A 2,003-nucleotide genomic window follows, 5' to 3' on the forward strand; every position below is an offset into this window, starting at 1 on the left:
TATTTTCTCATATCTTAATCAGAATAATCTTAATAAAAAATAGTGTAGCATAATATAATAAATTATGTACAACAATATTATCTTCAAAGATTTACAATTGGAAGTTATGTTGAGAATGATTCAAAGTATTCGTTGAGATCGTATGGGCTGGATGCGATGGCGCTGGCGTATAAAGGCTGTGATGTGAGTGAGATTTTGCTCTGGAGAGTTCACTATAGCGATCCTGTTCTGGCGGAGCGACCAAGAGGACTGGTCGTAAGGAGAGAGATTTCCGGGAACCAGCAACACTCTGTGCTTCGTTTACATATCCTGGATTTACTTCACCTAAAGTAAAAAGAATATTTTAAAGATATTGTATTTGTAAAACATTAATTGTCTATGAGATATCGTGATGAAAATTTTTAAAGAGAATAAAAAAAATAAAAGAAATATCAAAAATAGATCGCAGAAATAATAAATTATTTTTTCTTTCAAATTCATTTTCTCAATTTTATAAATATGATAATCATAAATTTATTTAATTTATACAGACTTCAGTTGAAATTTAATTCTTATAAAAAAAAGACCTATACCTTTGTATAAGGAACCATTGTTGAATGGTTCTGGTTGAAGTCTGACATGTCTAGATGCAAGGATAAAAGCGAGTGCAGCCAAGGTAGCAGCGTCTAAAGCAGCAATCGCTGCTAACGGTATTGCCCATCTAACTGCACAAGCTCCTGGATTGTATCTGTTAAATATAATTATTAAAATACATTAATTTTTCCACTAAATTTTAATCGAAATAATAGTTCGTTCTGAACGAAAAATAAAATAATTGCATTTATCATTATTTAATTAGTAAGAAAATAACCATTTTAATGTTATTATTTTGATATTATATGTATTAGTTAGAATCAAAATAATAAAAATGATCAATTAAAAAATTGAAAATTAAATAATTATGAAGAACATATTGTATAAGAGATTAAATAAGCAGATATTTATTTATTAGAATATCTACCTGGATGCAGTTGCACCACAAACAGCTCGAATTAATGCTGAATCCCAGCCTAATGGATAAATGCAGACACCGATGGCCATAGATATTGCTGAAAAAATGAAAAGAATATTATTTTTTGGATAAGGATTATAAATGTGATTTAAACATTCAACAATAAATAAATTTCTAATTATGTTAAACTTTTAAATAATTTATATTAAAATTATTTTTTTTTTGAAGCTATAATTTGCCAAACGAGAATATGATTAACATGGTTGGCATTTCAATGAACTATCTCTTTTCGCGGATGTCATATTAGAGGTCAACAGTGAAAGGTAGGAGTCTTACTTTTCTCGTTTCGTAGAATAAAACTACTTTTTATGTAAAAAAAGATGAATGATAAAGTGATAAAAACCAAATTTATTAATTTGAAAACAACAATAAAAAATGTTGCCAAAATTTTAATCAACAATAAATAGTAATTTTTAAATAATATAAAAGATTAAATTAAATTTGTTAATAAAAACCTATGATATTTTTATAAATATTTTCGAATATGTAAAACATAAAGAATAAAATCGATATAGAAGTTATTCTAATAGAAATTATGACGATTACATGCAAAATTTTTGATACATTGTATATTACATGTATTTTACATATATTGTGTGTGTGAATATATATATATATATATATATACACATACATATATATACATATACATATACGTAATATATGAATATGGTATATATATATGTATTGTATAATCAATCTCTGAGATTAAAATGTTTACCTTCTATTCAGAGCTGATTCACATTTCAACCAACTTTCACTATCCGTATACGAAGCAGTGATGATTGTTACTAAATATTTTTAATTAATGATGATATTACTGTAAAACTTTTTCTTAAAATTTATCTAATTATTAAAATTCTTTAATAAAATAATTAAAAAATATAAAATAATATATTTTTAAATAAAAATATATATTATTTAATTAAAAATATTATATTTTTATAATGTT

At 24.5% G+C, this 2,003-nt stretch overlaps 1 protein-coding gene across 1 annotated transcript in view; it reads right to left on the bottom strand.

Annotated features, from left to right (window-relative positions):
- Positions 1 to 43: 43 nt before the first annotated feature.
- Positions 44 to 2,003, bottom strand: part of LOC102674801 (LHFPL tetraspan subfamily member 5 protein) — a 4,781-nt gene continuing 2,821 nt past the window's right edge. The window contains exons 5-7 of the mRNA XM_006621787.2: positions 1,001 to 1,088; positions 573 to 727; positions 44 to 324 (exon numbers count right to left, since the gene is read on the bottom strand). Of these exons, the coding sequence (XP_006621850.1) occupies positions 92 to 324; positions 573 to 727; positions 1,001 to 1,088 (476 nt within the window). The 3' untranslated portion in view covers positions 44 to 91. The remainder of the gene's footprint in view (positions 325 to 572; positions 728 to 1,000; positions 1,089 to 2,003) is intronic.

The sequence above is a fragment of the Apis dorsata genome, unplaced genomic scaffold (genome assembly GCF_000469605.1).
Source record: "Apis dorsata unplaced genomic scaffold, Apis dorsata 1.3 scaffold_638, whole genome shotgun sequence".
NCBI lineage: Eukaryota > Metazoa > Arthropoda > Insecta > Hymenoptera > Apidae > Apis > Apis dorsata.